Source organism: Balaenoptera musculus, chromosome 13 (assembly GCF_009873245.2).
Source record: "Balaenoptera musculus isolate JJ_BM4_2016_0621 chromosome 13, mBalMus1.pri.v3, whole genome shotgun sequence".
Lineage (NCBI taxonomy): Eukaryota > Metazoa > Chordata > Mammalia > Artiodactyla > Balaenopteridae > Balaenoptera > Balaenoptera musculus.
The window spans coordinates 25,090,138-25,109,942 of record NC_045797.1 but is presented as its reverse complement, the minus strand read 5'-3'; the positions used below and the strand labels follow the sequence as shown (position 1 = coordinate 25,109,942).

At 40.0% G+C, this 19,805-nt stretch overlaps 1 protein-coding gene and 1 non-coding gene across 2 annotated transcripts; both read left to right on the top strand.

The window, feature by feature from the left end:
* Positions 1-3,354: 3,354 nt before the first annotated feature.
* On the top strand, positions 3,355-3,565 carry LOC118906568. Its single transcript, XR_005022548.1, has one exon. It is a non-coding gene; the product is annotated as a small nucleolar RNA U3 (small nucleolar RNA).
* An 8,451-nt stretch (positions 3,566-12,016) lies between these two features.
* Positions 12,017-19,505, top strand: MRPL19 (mitochondrial ribosomal protein L19). Its single transcript, XM_036873980.1, has 6 exons — positions 12,017-12,139; positions 12,332-12,449; positions 15,077-15,195; positions 15,409-15,543; positions 18,649-18,830; positions 18,958-19,505. Exons 1-6 carry the CDS (start codon positions 12,037-12,039, stop codon positions 19,177-19,179), a joined length of 879 nt encoding a protein of 292 aa, XP_036729875.1. The 5' UTR covers positions 12,017-12,036; the 3' UTR covers positions 19,180-19,505.
* Positions 19,506-19,805: the final 300 nt, after the last annotated feature.

Below are 19,805 nucleotides of genomic sequence, written 5' to 3'. Positions count from 1 at the left end.
ATCGTTCCCTTTGTAGATGTATTCTTGATGCATTTGTGGGGAGAGATGAACTCCACCTCTTCCTACTCCTCCACCATCTTGACCTCCTTCTAAACAGCATTTTTGATAGCTGTTTTCCTTCCATGAATCATTACAAAGGTGCAGCAGTGTCTCAGGATTGAGGTCAGCCCTTTTCCTCAAGGACGTGCGTTATATGAGAAAACCACCACTTTTTTTCCACTTTCTGTGACTGCCCCTCCCTCCTGAATTTTTATTATTGCACAAACTAGACTTTCTAACTATGAGTGAGACTTGAATCTTTACATGGCACTCTCTCTTTGCCATGCCTTGCTGGGGCTTTGGAAGCCAGAGGAGGAGGAGAAACTAGAGTCCCTACCCTCAAGGGCCTGCCAGTCGTTTGGAAGAAAAGTCTAGTACCTCCACTGTGACATTTAGCCAGAAGAGGAAGTAGTTCAGGACCAGAATGGGTGTTGTTAAGTTCAGAGATTGTTGAAGCCAATGATCTCCTCTCTTTCTCTTTTCCTCTCTACACTGAGGACCCTGTGGTGAGGACCTGCATTATGAATCCTCTGCCCAGCTCTGCCATCCTGGGGCTGCCTTAAGCCTGGTAATGCTCTCCAGGGCCCAGGGAGGGGGCTGATGTGGCAGTCCCAGGTCTGAACCACCCTGATTCTCCTAGGTCACAGATGTTCTCTGCTCTCCCTCCCCCACAACAATTCCCCAGCCATCTGCAAGGCACCAACTCCTCCCCCACATCTCATGTCCCTCCTGCTTCTGTCCTTCTTCAGCATCCAGTCTTCTCTGGGCACTGACCTGGCTCCATACTCATCCTGCATGCTGCTGCCATGCTTCTGAAGACAGATCAATCAGTAGTAACCATCATCTGAAGTCCCTCTTCCTTCCCTCCTCACGTCCTGCCCCTGCTTAGAGGTGGGACCACATTGTGGTCCTCATTTTACAGGGGACGGAGGCCCAGTAAAGGTGGGCCATGATGTGGATACTAAGTAGCAGTGTCAAACTAGAAAGGATGTCTCTGGCTCTGATCTATTCACTTAGAGAGTTGGGGAACATTTCGTTCTTTAAGTTTCCTTCTGGTCTAATGTCCTCCGTCAACTGTTGTATTTCTCAACTGCTAGCATTTCAGTTATCAACTCTAGCCCACAGCACTCTAACAGGTCTTTGTGAAATGAGCGGGGCCCTGTGGTATGAAACACTGCCCCCATTTTAGAGATGAGGCCACAGAGTAAGAGAGAGAATTACGTGACTTCCCCAAGTCTCCCAGGCTCACAAAGACTCTCTTGCTCATGTGTTCCATGGGAGCCCCAAGCAAGAAACCTGGGGTTCATTGCAGATGCTGCTTCCTTCTCCTTTACCCCCCACATCAAATTGGTCATTACGGCTATCTGTTCTCTCTCATCACTGTCTCAAGATTCTTTCTCCTCCTCTTCATTTCTGCTGTATTACTGTGTAGTATTAATTTCTGTATTACTGTGTAGTATTGATAAGAAAACAAGATACATCTGTGTTTCAGGGAGGAATCTCTGTCCTCAGACTCATATAAATGAAATATAACTTCATCTAGATTTACTTCAATTTCTATTTGGAGCCCCACGACCACCAGGAATGCCACTTTCCATAGGAAGAGTGGAAATTTAATTCCAATATATTTTGGTTCATCCCTGCCCCACCCCACAGCTCTCTGCCTCCTCTGTGCCATCTCTCTGATATCACTGCTTGTTCACTGGCCTCGGGTCCTCTAAGATCTCTCTGGAGTCTGAATGCCCTTTGCTCTCCCCACTCACCCAAGAACTCTGCTCAGTTAGCATCATGCATAGACCCTCTCTTCAGGACCCATCCAATGCTCTGGGCTTCAGAATTGGGAACAACCACTGGGAGGCTATAACCATTCCTTTCTGGAATCTTCCTACTCTTCGGACTCCCAACTTCCTCCCAGCCCCACCCCACCCAAAGGAACTCTTAATTATGGTTTTAGGTTTAAAGGCACTCCCTCTATTGTGGTGTTTACCCTCAGATACATCTCACTTAATCTCCTTAGTGAATTTGAGCTTTAGCCAGAGACTAGCAGGATGTTTTCTGCTCTTGCTCTTCTTCCCTGGGACAATTAAACTGGACCAACTTCTGGGATGGAGATGGTTGAGGGAAAGTTCAGAAAAAATAAATAAATAAATAAAGGAAAATACACAGAGGAGAAAAACATCAATTAATATCTCAATTAATATTACTCTAATGCTTGTATTTATTTGTATTTCCTCAGAAGAGGGCTGGTGGAGGGAGGGAACAAAAAGTGCCCACCAAACTGAGAAGGCATCTTGAGATTGAAAAACGAGGCAGGCAGCTCCATATAATCAATGGATCAGTTTACTATAGGGTAACGTATTCACCGGGTGGGATCAGGCAGATGACGATCCGAAAGCATTAACAAATGCACTCTGCACCACCAAAGGGCCATTGGGACAATTTTGTAGTTAACCTAGGGTATGGGGGTACGTGCTTGGAAACAGAATATGCATTCCCAAGTCAACATTTATGAATGGGTAACTAGTCTCATGGGTGCCAGGACTACATCAGCAAAGGTCTTCATTATTGTTTGGGGACTAACAGAGCATCGAGGCAACCTGGTCCTAACGATTATTAAATAATATGTATTAACTACAAAGCCCTTGATAACAGAGAAGTGATTTGCCACATAGTACAGTCCTGGGTAGGGTCAGTGGAAGGGCAGGAGGAACTCTATGGGCCCAAGACGGCATCATTTATGCTAATAGCCATACAAGGACCCTATCTCTAGCTCAGATGATTTTATTGTACCTGGGACTGCCAACTCACCACTTCCACTTAGATATCTAAGAAGCACAATGATACAACATAATTGTTGCTGTTTTGAGCATTAAAAATCTCCATTGACACTGAACCCCTGACACAAAGCAGGATTAAAAATAACCTCAAATCTACACTTAAGCCATACCTGGTTTATTCCAGTATAGGTAGCATCAACTTTCTAGTATCCTCATCACAGAGAGGAGCCCCGCACCAACTGGGAAGCTGGTTCTTGTGTGTTGAATAGCTACAGGGGTAGAGGCCATTATCCGTTGGATGATAATCACTTCTGATTGGGTAGTTGTATGGTACTAGCTAATTAAGAACTTTGTGAATTATGCTTTCTCTGAGAAATATTACTTAATGGGTCCCAAAGTGCTTTGTTAAATTTGTGGAATGTAATTATAAGAAATATATTCTCCTGAAGGACTGTTGGATGGGGAGTGGGAGAAATCTCTCCATCAACAAAATAGGAATAAACTTCCTAATCTCAACAAAGGCAAATGGCAGAAGCTTAAGATTACACTTTCAGGGACCATTTCTATTGTATGTTACCAGAGAAGTGTTTCTAAATAACGTCAGGCTTCAAAAACCCTAATGAGCTGTAGTGCTTTTTTCTGAGTGTGAAGCTGGCCAGTAGTGCCACCTGGTGGGCCGACTGCTTGCTCTTGATTGTTCTTTTTTTCCTTTGGGAAGGATAATAGGGAGAAAACTCAAGCCGAAGGATTCATTTCTGATGTAATTGCTTATGTTTTGTGCTACATCCTCACGGTTTGTTCCCTTTCCTGAAGAGGAAAGGGAAGGGGTGACATCGGGTATATTCTTTTATTTTAATTTTCTTATGGTAATATTACGGGTGTGTATTGTAACAAAACTCTCAAAAAGTTAGGAATTCCCTGGCAGTTCAGTGGTTATGACTCCCTGCTTTCAAAAAAAAAAAGTTAACAGTTTAACTCCTTCATGGCTACTCACCCTTTACAAAATGTTACCAAATATTTCCTTTCTGTTATAAGGCAAGCAGTTCTTTTCACTCTGCTTATTTTTATATGACACTGTATGATACTGCTTTGCTTTTTTTTTCTTTTTTGGGGGGGATCTTAGTTCCCTGACCAAGGATTGAACCTCAGCCCTCAGCAGTGAAAGGGCAGAGTCCTAACCACTGGACCACCAGGGAGTTCTCAATATTGCTTTACTTTTGAACCTACATCTTCTCACCGAATGTCCACATCAGTACATATGTAAGTAATTTTTAAATCTGTTGTGTAATGTCGTAGGATAGAACAAACCACAGTATATTTCGCTGTTGATTTGTCACACTATACTTAACCATCAAGTTTCTTTCCATTCTTTGTTACAACAAGCATTTCTGCAATGAACATTCTTGTGTGTGTTGTGCATATGTGTGAGTTTTCCTTAGGAGTAGATAAGATGTGGAATTACTGAGTCAAAGAGTATGTGTACTTTAAGTTCTAAGATACTGCCAAATTTCCTGTTACCTCAGTACTGAAATCTTAAACCCTGTTAACAATGTGTGGAGTAAATACCTTGTCTCCACTTGTATTCTCTCTCTGAAGAAATAATCTTACTGTTGCTCTAATTTTAATTCCCCTGATTACAAACTAGATGGAAATTGTTTTCAGATTTCATGGTCATTTATATTATTTTCTCCTGTGAATGCTTATTAATATATTCTCTACAGTTCAATATTGAAGTATGTGTGTTATTTTATATGTATGATTTCTTTGTATATTCTGGATATTAGTCGTTGGTTATAACTACTCAGTCTTTAATTTTGTTTATGATTACTTCTGTTATTCGTATCAGTATTGATATACAGGCATACCTCATAGATACTACAAATTTGGCTCCAGGCCATCACAGGATAGTGAATATTGCAATAAAGTGAGTCACACGAATATTTTGGTTTCCCAGTGCATATAAAAGTTATGTTTACAGTATACTGTAGTCTATTAAGTGTGAATAGCATTATGTCTAAGAAAACAATGTACATACCTTAATTAAAAAATACTTTATAGACCAGAAATGCTAACCATCATCTAAGCCTTCAGCAAGTCACAATTCTTTTGCTGGTGGAAGGTTTGAAATATTGCGAGAATTACCAAAATGTGACACAGAGACACAAAGTGCGCAAATGATGTTAGAAAAATGGCATTGATAGACTTGCTCAGTGCAGGGTTGCTACAAACCTTCAATCTGTAAAAACTGTAGTATCTGTGAAGCACAATGAAGCAAAGCACAATAAAATGAGGTACACCTGTGATCAGGTTTATCAACCTCCCTCATAGTTTTTCATTTTTGTTTTAAGTGAATTTTACATGCCTGGTTTTTTTTCTTTTAATTTTGTGACTGAAAGTTTGTGATCTTTGACCAACTTCACCCCTTTCTCCCATCCACCCACCCAGCTATAGCAAGATAGAGGGAGAGAGCGAAGATAGTGCCCACCAGTCTCCAACCCAGCATCCTGGTAGAGTGTTCTAGTAGACTCATAGTTTGGGTGCGATAGGCTGCTTCTGCCCTGGGCCCTGGAGCAGGTGAGTTCTTGAAGACCCGTTTCTCAGATAGCTACAGTCTTGTGGAAGCGAGTCCTACTGGTTTTCAAAACTAGATGTTTTGGGGCCTCATCTCTCTGGTGCAGGTCTTAAAATTTGGGGTGCCCAATATAGGGTTCAAATCCTTCACTCTTCAGAGAGAAGCTTCAGGTTTTGAATTCCCTCTTGATTGCGAGTTATAAACTGGGGATGAGGTTTATAATGAGATTGTATCCCAGCCTCTCCTACCCACTTCAATGTGGTTTTCTTCTTATTTACCAGTGTGTAGTTGTTGCTTAACCAGCCTTTAGGTTTTTTCCAGGGGAAATTGTTCCATATGTAGCTATAGCCTCAGTGTGTATGTGGGAAGAGGTGAATTCAGGACCTTCCTATGTCACCATCAAACTGGAATCTTCAAATATACATTCCTTTTATATTTCTTCTATGACTTTATAATTTTTTTATGACTTTATAATTTTTATATCAATTTCTTTAACCATTAGGAACATACTTCTATACTTGGTTAAGGATCTAAACTTTTTTCTGTATGTATGGACACAATTTTTTGAGTAATTTACCTTTCTGAACTGATTTGAATAGCCACGCTTTTTATATACTAAATTTCAATATATACAAAATTTCAAGGTCAAAAGAGATATCTTGGCTAGAGATGCAAGATTGGTACAAATTGGCATTTACATGACATTTGGATCTTGCAAGTGAAAACAATCTCTGAGGTTAACGTGTAGAGTAAGAAGAGGAAAATTTGAAAGAGAAGACAATTAAAGAAGGATGAGGTATGGAGTAGAGATTCAGTGCCTGCTGCATCTAAACCCCAGGGGGAACCACATTCCTACCCTAGGAGCCCCATCAGGGACCCAGGTTCCTGCCTTCAGATTAGGCTCAGATCAGCCCTGACGGTTCCTGTGACTGTACTTTGTCCCTTGATATCCCTGGGTCTCTGATCAGCATTAACTCCTTTCTAGCACCACTTGTGGGACGAGAGGTTGGTTCTTACAACTAGGGGGCACTACTGACATTTCATGCATGCAATCATTGGATGCTGGAACCATCTTGCACAAATGCACAACTGTCTTTCTCAAAATGCCAATAGCATCTCCTTTGAGAATCCATGGAAGAGAGATTAGTAAGGAAGATATTGCAAATCTACTGGAGAAATGATGAAGAGCTGAGCCAGAGAAGTGGCAAAGAATTCAGGGGAAAGAATAGGTATAAGGAATATTTATGTAGTAAAATCAACAAGAGTTGGTCTTAGATGGATGATCCAGGATAAGCAAGATGGAGGAGTCAATCAAGATTCCCAAGGTTGTACTTTGGGCAGTGGGGTGGCTGAGTATTTCATCCATCAAGATAGAAATGCAGGAGCAGGAACGGATCTGGAGAGGTAGGAAATGATTAAGTCAATTAAGAACACATTGAATTTGAGATTCCTGTGGGAGATTGTATGGGAATACCCAGCAAGCCAGGAAACAGGTACAGATAAAAATCCAATACAAGAGACTGAGAGGGAACAGCCAGGTTTGGGAACCACTCATGGCCTATATCCATATGGATTAGTAGCCTCTGTGGGAAACATCCCACTAATACGTACAGACCACTGTGTTACATGCTTCTACAGCCAAGGCTGCCTGTGGCCTTGAGGATCCAGCACACTGATAGTCTGGATGCTCTGCTATTCCAAGCCTTTTCTTTGACTTGCTCAGGTTTTACAGAATACTGGGGAAGAGGCTAGGGCTTAGAAGTGGACAGGCTCTGTGAGGAAACTCTCACCATGTTCAAAGGCAGAGGACATTAGCACCATCTCTGGGACACCTGAAGGATTGTCCTTGAGAATTTAGGAAATGGGGGCCCTTCAGTGACCCCCCTGAGAGAGTAATCCCAATCCCAAACCGTGAGGTCGAGAATGTGTGAGAGGTTTTAGGTGTCCCTAACAGGAGTATTTGTGTCCCAGTTTCAAAAATATTATCACCTGAACTTTAAGTGTGATTCCCGTGGCCGTCCATAAACCTTTCTCAAAGTTTAGGAGGTAGATTTTCCTTGTTATTTTTTTTCACATTTCCTAGATGAAGTATTATTGGGAGAGAGTTTTCCATGGGTCTCTTGAGCTCCTACGTGTCTTAGTGGGTATGCTATCAAGACCATTTATCAAGACTGAGTTTACAATGAGCAACCTTGAGGGATAAATGTCCATGTCTCACCAGGACAAAGCACAGGCTTGTTTACTGCTTGCTATAAAAGCAAAGGATTTAGTAAGTTCAGTGTTCCTCAGCTGTGAAGCAAACCCATTGCATGTACACCATCCATCTGTGCCCATGGTGTCAACGTGTGGGGTTTGGGGACAAAGGAAACGTTTGCAAACATGCTGATGCTCATGCTGCTTACTTCTTGTGCCATCAGTAATAAAGTCCTTTGTCTCAGGAGTCTCATGTCTTCTACCAATGTCTATGAGACAAAAACAACTTATTCACTTGTAAGCAGGGGAAAATCAAATCCCAGTTCCTTCAAGTATGTGTTACTCCTGTGATAACAAACCAATCAACATTATTATACAGTTAGAAATTATTCGTCTCTAGCAAATTGTTATTTTCCTTCCCTGATTCTCTAGGTAATGTTGATTAAAATGCATTGATATGTGTCTATAAACAAATACCTAAAAAGAAAGTAGAAGTCTAAGTCATTACATTTTATATTTTCTTTCATATAAAACATACTTCTCAAGCTAGTATTCCTCAAATCTTAGTGAAATTCAGTTTTCTAGTAAAAATAATTCTGGGTAGTCTAGGGTTGATCCTTGCAGCCATCTCTTTCCATAGTTGGTATGCTACAGTGATTTCCCCATCTATCTTCCCATATGCCTAACAGTAGGCATGGGATTCTGCCCACACATCATGTATTCCTCCAACTCCCACCCTCCCGTTCTTCTGTAGCAGCTCAATCTGCTTATCTCTCTAGGACCAGTGGCCCTAGCCCATCTCTCTATCTTTATCTTCTGAGGTAAAATGCAAGTGAATAAGACAAGCCTGATCTCTGATCATGACTACCAGTCATAATTATCTTTGTCTCTCCTCCCTTTTTACTTCTCTTAAAGGTTTGAAGTATCCTTTTTGGGTGGGCAGAGAGAGCCTAAAATTAGCTAATCTGAAACTTTGGTTGTGTAATTCCTTGCTATTATAAGTTAAATTCTGTTCTAATCAAGGAAGTTGGAGTTAAAAGAAGACTTTGTCCCTCTTCACAGTACTTTGAATTCTGTCCTCAGAACATGGCTCGCTTTCTTTGAGAATTTTATTTTTTATCTGTCAACTGAAAACTGTGGAAGGCTTTAAACTGGGAAAAAACAAGGACTAGGTATGCATTTCTGAGCCACCTTTTTGGTTTTTATGTGGCGAACGACTGAAGGGAACTGGAGGCAGGAAGACCAATGAGAAGACAGTTGCAGTGGTTTGCAGTGATCCTGAGGAGAAAGGATGGTAAGGATTAGCAATGTGGATGGGAGGATGAGAAAGTTTAAGATATTTGAGATAGTTGATGGTGCCAGGTGTAGTTTTAGGAACTTTTCCTAGGGAGAGACATAAAGGAATCAGAAATGACAATGAGATTTTTGGCTTTAAGCAACAGATTGTATTTTGAAGCCATTCATTGAGATAGCTAATACTGGGGAGGAAGTTTGGAGGTGAACATAGTGTATTCAATATGGACACATTGAGTTTGAGGTTCTTTGGGACATTAATTCAACTGGAATGACCAATAAGTAACTAAGTAATCATCTCACTCTTGTGATGCTCCAAGGACAAAGAACAAGATAAAGTCAAAGGGCCAATATTGCTGGAACAAAGAGTTAGAGGACTCTTATCACTATGTCACATTGCGACCATTACAATGTCCCAGAGCCCTCCCAAGCAGCATGCCCTGTCCCTTTCCCATCCCAAATAAGGAAAGGTATTTGTCCCATTCTTCTCATGCTCTGCACACTGTAAGTATACACACCCTGCCCAATCAGCAGATGACTCCCAGGTTCTCTTGTTCCCTGGCTATAAAAACAGACCAGAAACCCTTGCTCAGGGTTGACTCCCCCCGGCTATCAGGAAGTTGGCCCGCTGTTCTGACAGTGACCCTTCCCTCTAATAAATTCTATCTTCTTTTCATTCTGCCTTGTGTCTAGAAATTCTTTTCCAACCTGCATTCAGACCACGACAACTCTGAGTGTGAAATCCTTCCAGTGGCACACCATTGCCGAGAGTACAAATTTCAAATTTCTTAACAAGACTTACAATTTACCTTTTTAGTTTTCATCTCTGCCACCTATTGGAAGCAGATAGGGTAGAGGGTCCCCAGAGGAAAAGAACCAGTTACAGCTTTTTGACATAAGAGAAGACATTTTGGGCTTAAGCCATTTTGTGATCTTGAAACTGAGCAGGACCCTGTGGGGCCCCTTTGGATACAAAAACCTTTCTGCGTCCCTTGTTTCTTGTTTTTAGGAAATAGGCTTCATTCAGCTTCCTTGACCTTCTGTGAGTTCCAAAGGGCAGATTCAAACCATTACTAATCAGGGAAGGGAGGGAATGCAGAAAGAAGGAGCAGTCAAGAAACAAAACTGCAGCCTTGGGGCAGGGTCCTGGTTCCTCCTCAAGTAGGATACAGAACAATATCTTTGAGTTCTTCTGCAGAACTGGGGCCCCCAACCAAGTGGAGGATGGTAACTTCAAGTTGAGTGCAAGATTCCTGGAGCATCACCCTGTTACCTCACCACCAACCAATCAGAAGAAAGTCACACACCCTGCAGCCCTCACCCCAAATTTTGCCTTCCTTTTCTGGGCCCAGTGATGACAATCCTGTTTGGCCCCTGTGTGTTTCAACTGCTTACAAGGTTTATCTCCTACAGGGTCCAACAGTTTCAGGATAAACTGTTGTTACTACAAGAGTGGAAGCCAGTTTCAGACATGGGATAACTTGATTTAGATCAGGTAGAGAGAGACTTCTACTCTACTAGGCAGAACTACACCCACTCTCAGCAGGAAGTAGTTACAGAAGAAAGAAACCTCTGCCCCAATTCCCAAGATGTATCTTGAGTATGAAGTCTCTCAGTGGGGAGTTGTTAGGGGAACCACTGACCGAAACTACCCACCCTGGCCAGGCACAATAGTAACCACTTGCATACGTTATCTTACAACAGGAGGTCCTGGTAAGGAATGCGGAACTAACAAGCTACCATCAACTGGAAGAATTTGGGAAAGGTCAAAAGGAGAGAGGAGACTCCAGTCCATATGTCCTACCAACCTCCCAGAATCCTTCTCACTGAAATCCATCTTGGCTGAATGATGCATGTGCCACCAAGAAGGACCCTGAGTTACAGTGATTGGCCAGAGATAACCCAGGAACTAACCCCATTACCATAAAACCTGAGACTGCAAGACATGTGGCAGAGCACTCTCCCAGGTTCCCTTACTCTGCTGCTCTCTGCCCACGTGCCCCTTCTCAATAAAGTTTCTTGCTTTGTCAGCACCTGTCTCCTCCAAAATTCATTTCTGAGTGTTAGACAAGAGCCCTGGAAGGGGTCCCCCTTCCACAACAGAAGAATGCTCACAATGGAAGGGAGTGTTAGGGAGTGTTTCAAAGGAGGAAAAATACCAGGTGTACAATATAACATTAACTAATAAGTAATCATTTGTAAAAGCAATTAACTAGGAAAAGAAATCACTTGTGGGAGGCAGGTGAAAGAAAGTGAGTAGAGCATAAAATACTGGAGACTAAAACTGCTTTAGCTAGCTTTTAGCTGCAACATTCTATGCTGGATTCTCCTTTTCAAGCCCCTTCATGAATATGCATGTATGCTTAGCTTAAGACTTCCTCAAATTTGCTGTGCAGGGAGACACTGCTTTGGGAAAGATCCCAGGTGTTCCCCTTACTTGCTGTAAGTAATACATCCTTCCTTCTCCTGATATTGGCTTGGTTGTGTCTCTTGTCTCGACACCCAAAAAAAGGCGAACCCAGTTTTCAGGGTAATATAATCCCTACCTACAGTTGCTCAGCCCAAACTCAGGTTTAGCTCCTCAAGGGAGTAATGCTCACTGTAGTCTCAGGGACTTTGTGCCACCCCTTCTGTCAGGAACCATTTTCTTTTCCTTTTTTTGCATTCAACAAAGAGTGAGGACCAGCTAGATGCTGAGAGAAAATGGTGAGCAAAAGACAAACTCCATGCCCTCAGGAGCTTACAGTATAATGGCGGAGTTAGACGCTAATCCAGTAATTACACAAGTAATTAAAAATTAAGTTAAATTAAAATTGCAAATGACATCAGAGCTGTTAATGGAAGAATGAGAGCCTATAATGAGAATTTTGACATACTGAAGTCTTGCCTGAGAAATTGAAGATAGAGTTGATTCAAAGAGGGAGGAAATCTTTCTAGGCTGAGAGAACACTCCCGTAGAGGGATATACCTTGACACATGCGGAGAACTAGAAAAATACAGTGCACTTCCCCTAAGATATCCGGGCCCTTGTGGGGAGTGGGGGTGGGGTGGGTGGAGAAAGACTTGGCTATTTTGTCCCTTAGCAGGCGCCATCTGACTCAAGTGACCGCGACCTTGTCGCACTGATTACTGGGAATTGTAGTCTCGACTGAGGGAGCAAGCATGGCGGCCTCTATTGCCAGGGGCTGCCGGGCTGCAATGGCCCTGGGCCGGAGCTTTCGATGCGTCTGGGCTCTGCGCCCTGCGCCGGCCTCTGTCGCCTGCCGTAAGTGCAGTGGGGCTTGCTAGCCGGGGACAGAAGGAGCTTAGGGTCAGGCTAGGGGGAGGCGATTCTGGAAGTCAGGGGCGACATGGGAGGAGGCCTCTCGTGGGACCGCGCATTGGGGGCGATTGCAAGGTTTCGCGGGAGCTCTGGGCTGGAGCGAGCAGTCTTGACCTCTGTGGTGCGCTCCCGCAGAGACCCTCGCGGGGCCAAGCTGGCGGCAGATCACTGGACCTTCTGAGCCCGGCGCGTTCCAGCCACCGCCGAAACCGATTATCGTGGACAAGCGCCGTCCCCATCGCCGGGAAAGCAGGTGAGAGCCCGGACCTGGACGCGACTCCTGCCTTTTGGGTCTGTGCGCTCTAGAACCTGTAGTTGCTTCCGAGGTCTGAAACGGGTCTTATCCTGGGGTCTGGAACTCCCAGATAAGAGCTTGTGTTCAGGATTCACGAATGCGTGAAGCGCACCCAACTCAGGTTTGACTTCCTCGCTTCTCCCAAGCCGGCGTTGAACTTTTTCTGCAGTCATATTAGATCAGAATTTCAAGTAGGGATTCCCCAGATTTGAAGCTCTTTGGCCCGTATCGAGAATTTTTCTGTGAAATATATTGTATTTTACCTGTTGACGTTAAGGAACGAATCTTTTCTCCCTAGATGAAATGGATTGGCCAGAACTCACCCTGTTTCAGTTTCCCAACTGTGTTTTAGTGTCCCTGAAAAAGCGATACGGTGGTAAAAATTTCTACTAATTTGTTTCTGAAATTTGCTCTTCAAAACAGTGTGCTTAAAAGCCTGGTTCACTTAAGCAGGCAGTGGTAACTTTGTAGGTATGTGTAAATTTAGATATCTAGGATTTGCAGATAGTGTTTCTGTAGAATTGTATAACAACCTTATTAAAAAGCAAATTTTGGGGAAATTGGTGTGATTTAGGCTTTATGAAAGGGCTCTATATTGTCGATTCGATTATCTCTGCATATGTATTTGTGTTTAATATTTAAAATATCCTGTGGTTCTAAGTTGAAATAAACTTGAATTTATGGACCCTAGAGATTCAGAAAAGATTTCTCTGTACAACTTTTTTTTAAGGTAGAAAAGGGAATATTTCTCTTAAATGGCAACACAATATAATTCAGTTAAATGGGAGTAACTACTTTGGGAAACAATTTGACAAAATTTAGTAAGTTTGAGGTTGTCTGTACCTTCCCACCCAGACAGTATACAACTTAAGGAAAGTAATATGTACAAGGAGACATGTACAAAAATGAACACAAAAGTAATGTTTGTAATAAAAGTTTAGAAGCAGCCTAGATATCCTTCAGTAGGTGAATGAGCAAATACATTCTCATAATGGACTATTATACAGCAGTGAAACATGAATGAACTAGAGTTAACATGGATGAACTTCAACTATGATGTGTGAAAAAAGCAACCTGCAGAAGAATTGACAAGTATGGTAGCATTTTTGTATTGCCCAGACATACATACATATGTAAAGTATAAAAAAATATACAGGGGAAATTCTGTACTTTCACAGAGCAATCAAACCTAGTTTTCCCAATAGCCGTTCAAGTTGACATTATATGTCTCCTGATGTGATGGAATAAGAAGGTCACATCATCACCTCTGTAATATTTTTACCAAAAATATATATCCTTGGTCTAGGCATGTGGAAACAGTAAACAAATTCAGATCCAGGGATGGTTTATAAGATGATCGGCTTTGACTCTTCAAAAAAGTCAATGTTACAAAAATACAAAATGGGGAAGGGTACTAGTTTAAGAGACTAACAACCAGATATAATATGTGAAGCTTGATTGTAGCTTGGATTGAGCAACAAACAGCTATAAAAGACCTTTTCCAGGACCAATTAGGTACATTTAAATATGAACTGTATTAGATTATACTACTGAATTAATGCTGAAGTTCTTAGGTGTCATAAAGGTATTGTGATAAATGTAAGAGAAAGTCCTTATTCTTAGCAGAAGCCTTCTAAAGTTTGAGGGATGAAATGCCTTGCTGTTTGACATTTTCAAATGGTTCTGGAAAAAAATTATATGTACATATAAAGCAAATACGGCAAAATGTTGGCAGTAGGTGAAATTAGGTGAAGTATATATGGGTGTTCATTGTATTACTATTTCATCTTTTTGGTAGGTTTGAAACATTTTAAAGCAGGAAATTGAGGAAAAGGAAGAAATTAATAGGAATAATCATCACACCAAATTTAGTTAATTACCCCACAGTAATTAACTATGGGGGTAGGGAGGGGTGCACAGGGGCTTCAACTATATTGTTAATTTATTCCTTGAGATGGGTGATAGGGACATATATTTTCATTGTAATGTCATTTATACTTTTCTACAGATTAGATATTTCATAATGACTTTAAAATCAGTTTGCTAATAGGGAGATTATTTTTAGTTAGTTTACAATTGATGATTTATATGTTTATATCTTTTCCAACATAATTTACTATAACATGTACAACTCAGCGTGAGGCCTGTGGGTCACAGGCTTTGGAATCTGACAGACATGATAAGTTTATAGCTAATGTAGTAATAAGTCTGTTAATCTTGGCTTGATAAGTTTATAGCTAATGTAGTAATAGGTCTGTTGTTTACCATCTCCAAGCTTCATTTTCTTGATCTGTGAAAAGGAGATGATGACACCAAACTCACCTTGTTGTTGTAGGGTTTAAGTTATGCTATAGATGTTTAATAAAGCTTTTAACACAATGCCGGGTGAGTACTCAGAAATTGTTAGCTATTTTCATGAGAATTGACAACAATTTTAGAAATAAGATGGACTTTTCTTATTTAGAGAAGGAAGAATAAAACATGTCAGCATCCTAATCTTTCACTTTTTTTGGTAAAGCAGTGGTTTCTCTTTTAGTGGTCTTTTAAGTTTGCTTTTAATTTATTTTACTCTATATTTTTCACAGGTTCTTGAGTCCTGAATTCATTCCTCCAAGGGGAAGAACAAATCCTCTGAAATTTCAAATAGAAAGAAAAGATATGTTAGAAAGGAGAAAAATACTTCACATTCCAGAGTTCTATGTTGGTCAGTAAGAGCTGGATGCTTTTATTATTAGTGGTTGGAGGGTTAGTTTTCTCGACAAAGAGAAAATTGTTTTTCACCTATCTGTGTTTTGCCCATATGAGGTACTTATTCCTAATATTATATTAAAATATTTAGGAAGTTTGAATTACCTGGAAATGCCATTGTTTGATTCTGCGTCTCATGTAAAAGTTCACTTTTCTTTTGAATTTGTAGGAAGCATTCTTCGTGTTACTACTGCTAACCCATATGCCAATGGAAAAACCAGCCAGTTTCTGGGAATTTGCATCCAGAGATCAGGAACAGGACTTGGAGCTACTTTTATCCTTAGGAATACTATTGAAGGACAAGGTAGGTTTCATTTCATTATTTTGATTTTCTGGAAAATGTTATCTCAGGAGTCTTTTTTATTTTCTGCATCCTGGGTGAAGACATCTGGAACTTGAAAGTGAAAGGGAGCTCGGAGGGATGACATGGAGCCTGTGGCCTAAGAATGGTATGAGAATTGAGGTTGCTGAGTAAATACAGTTGGTGCTTTGCTTTCTCCTGAAGGCTTCTTTTGTTATAGGGACAACAACCATTAGAAGTAGACTTTCCAAATCATGGCAACATCAAAGGAGGAGACAAGTGACTATAAAGCAGTACGGGGACATTCATTTTAGGAGCAAATAACCCTTGAAAACATTAAGATAAGCATAATGATGTCCTTGCAAGTTAACTTTCTCCTAAAATGAATGGCCCCCATTTTGCTTTATATTACAACAGTCACCACAATTATTAGTTTTATAAGAATTGGAGGAATTTTTTAAAACGCAAAATTACATTTGTTATGCCAATAAGATAGGGGAACAAGTGGTAAAATTCTAGAAAAATTATGAATCAAAATGGCAGGAACATGGATGGACTTGGAGGGTATTATGCTAAGTGAAATAAGTCAGATGGAGAAAGACCAGTACTGTATGTTATCACTTCTATGTGGAACCTAAGAATACAACAAACTAGTGAATATAACAAAAAAGAAGCAGACTCACAGATATAGAGAACAAACCAGTGGTTGCCAGTGGGGAGAGGAAAGAGGAGAGGGGCGATATTGGGGTAGGGGATTAAGAGGTACAAACTGTTATGTATAAAATAAGCTACAAGGATATATTGTACAATATGGGGAATATAGCCAATATTTTATAGTAACTATAAATGGAGTATAACTTTTAAAAATTGTGAATCACTATATTATATACTTGTAACTTATATACTATTGTATAGCAACTATACTTCAATAAAATAAATAAAATAAACATGAATAAAACTAAAAAAAATTTTTTTAAAGAAATAAAGCCAAAAAAAATTGGCAGGAACAGTACATTTTTCATACTTAAAGTTGTGTGCTTCATGGTCCCCAACAGTGAAGTAGTATATTGAAAGAAATTGAACATGTGAGAATCGTTACTGTCTTCCTTATCCTATAATGACCTGTGGTGCTGTGCATGTAGGAACTCAGCAGAACTTGATTACAGAAACTTGGGCCTCCAATCAGGTTGTGTACTTGGAGAAATCTTGTAATAGAAAGGCAGGAGCAAAGGTGTGATAGACCTGAGATGATTTTTTTCTTTAAAATTGAGATAATAGTTTCTACCTCCCAGGGTTGTGGTCAGTTTATTGTGATGTTCTATATGAAGTACTGGACACAGAATACTCAGAAGTATTAGTTCTCTCTTGCTATTTTCTACCATTAACATTTTGACTGTTTGTGACCTGCCTGTATCTTCCCCATTGATACTTCCTACTTTGATGATTCTTTCTAGTCCATTGGCTTTAAATACCATCCATGTGGTATTAACTTCCCAGATTTATGTGTCAAGGACTGACCCTTTCCTTGTTCCAAATTTGCACATACAACTACCTATTTGACATCTCCATTTGGGCATCTTATAAGCATAAAACAAGTTCAAAACAGAACTCTTTGTTAACTTCACAATGTGTTCGTTTAACAGTTCTTTCTATTTCCATAAGTTGTACCACTCCGCACCCATTTATTTAAACCCAAAACTTAGGAGCTATTTTTAGTTATTCTCTTTCACACATCCAGTCAATCAGCAAGTTTTCATGGCTCAATTTCCAAAAATTTTATCCCAATTTTGCCTGTTTCTCCATCTCCATTGCTACCACTCTTGTCCATGCCACCATCGTCTCCTGCCTGCAACTGTGCAGTATCTCTGGCTTACTTTCCTGGCCCACCAAGTTACTATGCTCCAGCCAAATGGACCTTTTTCTAGTTTTTCCAACATGGCAGGTTTGTTAAGACCCCAGAGCCTCTGCATTTGCTGTTCTTTCTGCCTGGAGCATTCTTGGCTCTTTATAGTATCAGCTTAAATGTTATCTTTTCAGAGAGGCTTTCCCTGACTATACTATTTAAAGTTGCCCCTGGGAATTCCCTGGTGGTCCAGTGGCTAGGACCCGATGCTCTCACTGCCAGGGGCCCAAGTTCAATTCCTAGTCAGGGAACTAAGATCCCGCAAGCCGTGCAGTGTGGCATGCATGCATGCATGCATACATACATACATACATAAATTTGCCCCCTCCCCAGTCACAATGTCATCACCCTGTATTGTCTTCACTATATGAAAGTACCTTGTTGGTTTATTTATCGTTTGTCATCCACTAGAATGTAGGCTTTATGAGAAGAGAAGAATTTTACCTATTTTGATTTTGCTATAGGCACAGCTCCTAAATCAGTGCCTATACCAGAATAGATGTACAGTGGATACTGGATTAAATCCTGACATTAAACACTTGATGTTAACGTTGATCATATGTTTTACTATTTATATTTCTCTTGGAATTATTCCAGGAAACCTCAGAATACACTCTTCCCTTTAAATGTTTGATGATACAGATGATACATATTAACCTTTTATGTCAGCATCTTGGAAACACTCAAAGCTGTTTCTCCTATGGAGGGCTCCAGAGTGTTAACAAACCTAGGCCATCTTAAGATGACTTCTAAATCAAAGTTAGAACTTAAAAATGTACTTACTCTTTTTGCATCATTAATTCTGTTGCTCAAAATGTAGAAGATAGAGTCAAAATGTAAAAGATAGAGTTTTATTTAAGTAATTGGGAAATAAACAAGAACATAACAAAGTGAAGAATTTATTCAAACTTCCAACTAATTTAATACTATCAAAATCGAAGAAATAAATGGCTCAATATATTTATAGAAGACAGTTTTCTTTAGACTTTATCATTCTAATTCAGGTTTTCTCATTTTTTAATCTACATGATTTTGTTCATTTCTATTTCTTTCAATAATCTTCATTTTAAAGATTACAAATTTATATCACATTTCCTACATGCAAAACTCTGAGCTAATTCCTTCATGAAATAGCTTTTTTATAGTATGAGATGTATGCAGGAATCTGAATTTAGATTATAAGAATATGTTTTCTTCTCTTTTAGGTGTTGAGATTTGCTTTGAACTTTATAATCCTCGAATACAGGAGATCCAAGTAGTCAAATTACAGAAACGGCTGGATGATAGCTTGCTATACTTGCGAGATGCCCTTCCTGAATACAGCACTTTTGATATGAATATGAAGCCAATAGCACAAGAACCTAGCCAAGAAGTTCCTGTTAATCAGGTATAAGTTGTACATTTGGAACTGGAAGTTCAAATATAAACTAAGAATCATCTTAAAGAAAACTTTTAGAAGAATTTTTGCTTGCAACTCTCAGCCTAATTTGTTCCTTTCCTTATATCTTCCTTAGCTGAAAGTAAAAATGAAGCCCAAGCCGTGGTCCAAACGCTGGGAACGTCCAAAATTTAATATCAGGGGGATCAGATTTGATCTTTGTTTAACTGAAGAGCAAATGAAAGAAGCCCAGAAGTGGAGTCAGCCATGGCTTGAGTTTGATATGATGAGGGAATATGACACTTCAAAAATTGAAGCTGCAATATGGGATGAAATTGAAGCATCGAAAAATTCCTGATCTGAGAATGAGTTTGGTTACTTGCAGAGGATATACTGTCTCTCAGAGGATTTATTTAGAAACCAATTTAATCTCATATATAAGGACATAGTCATTAAATCAACCAAACATTCATTATTTTATGAATATTATTTAAAAAATTAGCACACCAGTTTATTACTTTAAAAAGAAAAATGTACATGCCAAGTGGTCTGATGTCCATTCTCTTAATGGAGGCAAAGCTACAATAGAGTCAAACTGTTACCAGAATGGTCTTCATTGAGCTTGGAATCTGAGCAAGGAAGTGGATAGGATGATTTTTTAAATTTGTGAAGTAAATTATAAATTCAAAAAGTGTATGATTTAAAGAGTAATAATAAAATGAGCATTCATATACCCACCATCAGGTTAAGAAGTAAAACATTTGTAATATCTAAGAAGGTCAAGAAATAGAGCATTTACTAGAATCTAAGAAGACTGTTGTGTGTTGTAATTGCATCCCTCCCCTCTTCCAGATGTAGGCACTATCCTGACTTTGTGTTAATCATTCCTTTGCATTTCTTTTATTTTATTATATACACATACACTCTTAAACAATATATTTACTTTTGAAAAATCTGTTGGCAGGTATAAAAGGACAACATTGT

Excerpts from the sequence above, each read along its gene's own strand:
- MRPL19 (XM_036873980.1), top strand. The coding sequence starts at position 12,037 with ATGGCGGCCTCTATTGCCAGGGGCTGCCGGGCTGCAATGGCCCTGGGC. Across the intron at positions 12,140-12,331 it reads GCCGGCCTCTGTCGCCTGCC|AGACCCTCGCGGGGCCAAGC; the intron begins GTAAGTGCAGTG and ends GCGCTCCCGCAG. Across the intron at positions 12,450-15,076 it reads CCCCATCGCCGGGAAAGCAG|GTTCTTGAGTCCTGAATTCA; the intron begins GTGAGAGCCCGG and ends TATTTTTCACAG.